Source organism: Clupea harengus, chromosome 9, assembly GCF_900700415.2.
Source record: "Clupea harengus chromosome 9, Ch_v2.0.2, whole genome shotgun sequence".
Lineage (NCBI taxonomy): Eukaryota > Metazoa > Chordata > Actinopteri > Clupeiformes > Clupeidae > Clupea > Clupea harengus.
In genome coordinates this window covers 28,760,138-28,762,637 of record NC_045160.1, presented here as the reverse complement: position 1 = coordinate 28,762,637, position 2,500 = coordinate 28,760,138, and the positions used below count along the sequence as shown (strand labels likewise).

General features: G+C 48.4%; 2 protein-coding genes across 2 annotated transcripts in view; both read left to right on the top strand.

Annotated features, from left to right (window-relative positions):
* Positions 1–2,500, top strand: part of LOC122133143 (protein NLRC3-like) — a 383,696-nt gene that overhangs the window by 29,683 nt on the left and 351,513 nt on the right. The window lies entirely within an intron of this gene.
* Positions 861–2,500, top strand: part of LOC105891131 (chordin) — a 5,020-nt gene continuing 3,380 nt past the window's right edge. The window contains exon 1 of the mRNA XM_031572935.2: positions 861–1,425. Coding sequence (XP_031428795.1) covers positions 1,281–1,425 — 145 coding nt within the window. The 5' untranslated portion in view covers positions 861–1,280. The remainder of the gene's footprint in view (positions 1,426–2,500) is intronic.

The following is a 2,500-nucleotide window of genomic DNA, read 5'->3' as shown; positions in this document are numbered from 1 at the left end:
GCGCGAGAATGCAGGGAGTCGCGCGGTTTCCGGAGGGCTCGGGATGGGGCGTCTGATATATGGTGGACGTCCACGAGGGTCCCCCCGTGGGGTGCCCTTTCTTTTTTATGATTTTCATTCATTCTTTCTTTCCCTCCTTCCCTCTCTCTCTCTCTCTCTCTCTCTATCACTCTCTCTCACACACACACACACACATATACAGGCCTACACGTACAACACACATGCAGATCCACTCAGACACACTTTCTTTATCTGCGTGTACACCATCCACAACCCCAAAGCCGCCTTCATGAAGTCATCCTGATGATGATGACGACGACGATGATGATGATGATGATAATAATGACGGTTAGTAGAAAGCTACCGGTCGTGGTGGCAGTAGATGGAATAGGCTGGTGTCTTGGCAGTGTGTCCAGGTAACAGGGGGAGGGCGCTGATTGGTGGAGCTGATGCTTATTAGATGTGAAAACTACTTCCGCTCCGGTGGACAATCGCTGTTGAATGAGCAGTTAGCGCGCGCATGGTGCCAGACACCTGCTCTCCACATCCTTCACACAGTTGCAGCCAACACACCCACACACACACACACACACACACACACACACATACACACACACACACACAAGTAATGGTTATAAACCAGCATTACATAAAGAAGATGTCTGATGAAGCCATAATGACTAAAGACTTGCGCAAACTAATTGAAGACTTATGTCAGATACTGTCCCTTACTGAGCTGTATAAAGACAAATCAAATGCGTGTGTGTACGCAGGGATATGGTATTCTAACTATTTTTATTTGTCACTGTTAAATCACTTTTGGGACCTAAATAAAATACACTGGCTCTGAATCACACACACACACACACACACACACACACACACACACACACACTTCAGCAGGTGAAGAGTTCGGGGCTGCCTCCTCCTCCCCCGCCCCTCCTCCTCTCGGGACCCTATAAAGGGGAAAGGGGCTCGCTCAGAGCAGTACATTGGCAGCGCGCGAGTTTCAGTGGAGTGCGCAGCTGTCTAGCAGGAGGTAAAGAAAAAAAAAAAACAACAGTGTTCTACTTTTTTCTCTCTTTTCTTTTTTTTTCCAACCGCTTCCCAGCGAACCACAGAGACCTGCCCTAATCAGGATATCCCCCTTGTTTTGCGCGTGGCTGAACCGACCCGTTTTACTCCCAAGGAGAGGAGTGAAAGAGAAGGAACGGTAACTGCCAACTAACATATCTCAAGCAGCAGCAGAGCAGGGCTCGAGACTGTTGTCCGTGGCAGGGATGGAGACCGTCGGCGGCACTCTCGTGCTGTGCTGGGTGATGATGAGCTGCGCGTGGATGCCGGTGGGTTTATGCTCGCGCCTGAAGTCTCCTGCGCTTCCTATACAATCGGAGCGCGAGCCGGTTCCTTCGAAAGGACTGTCGGGTGAGTGGGCGCGCAGACACACACACACACACACAAACAAACCCCTAGCAGCTACCCCGACGACATCAAATGCACAGGGGAGACTGGGGACAGTTGTAACACGGTTTGCTATTTTTGTAGGCTACTTTTCTGTCTCATACGAAATATCTGCATAAGTGACAGCGTTAATTTGAACATATGTGCAACATACATCTTCCGTCTCTATATTTACGTCACTGATTCAGGCACAAGTACCTTACTCATTGGCGTCTAAACACAGGGAGTGCCCTGGGGGCCGCTGTAACGTGTCCTGGACAGTTGTTAAAGTTGGCAAGGTCAATTGAAACCATCCAAGAGGTTTTCTGTAAGTTGCAGTCTTGACGGGGTTTTTGCAAAAGGCCCAGAGATAGGCGCTTACAAACCAGGGGTGCAGAAGTGACTTAGCCAGATGCATTGCTAGCTTGCTGGTTGCAACCGGCTGTAATGCGCGTTTCACTTGTATTAGTACATTATAACACATTAAAGACCACACACACACACACACACACACACACACACACTGATATCAGTGATCATAACGACGTGTTACTTTTCTATCAAATGTCATCAATAGTGTAGTCAAAATCGAGTCACAAACTTAAGCTCAGAAACGCGCTTATATGATCAACTTCTGAAAGGGAAGGAAAACATTATTGGCACTTTAAACGTAGTTTGGACTAGACTGTTTGGTGATGTCATCACGCATGTTGTCTGTGAGTTTTATCACAGTAGCCTACACACACGATCTGAGAAATTAAGCGAGTACTGTCAAGAGGCTGTCACACACACACACACAAACACACACACACCTTCTGCTGACACATGAGACAAACAAGCAACGGGATCTTAGTCACAACCGCAAAGTGGGCACACGAGCCAGCGACAAGCTCCTTTCTTACCGGAATTTGCGTTATGTCGGGACGGATGAAACGAAACATCCTGATTTGAAAGGCCAGTCTTTCTCTCTCACGGGCCCTCCTCCCTCCGACGGACGCGACTTTTCCATGACTGCAGCTGCGTTGCAGCCAAATAACCTCTTGCGACAGACACACACTCA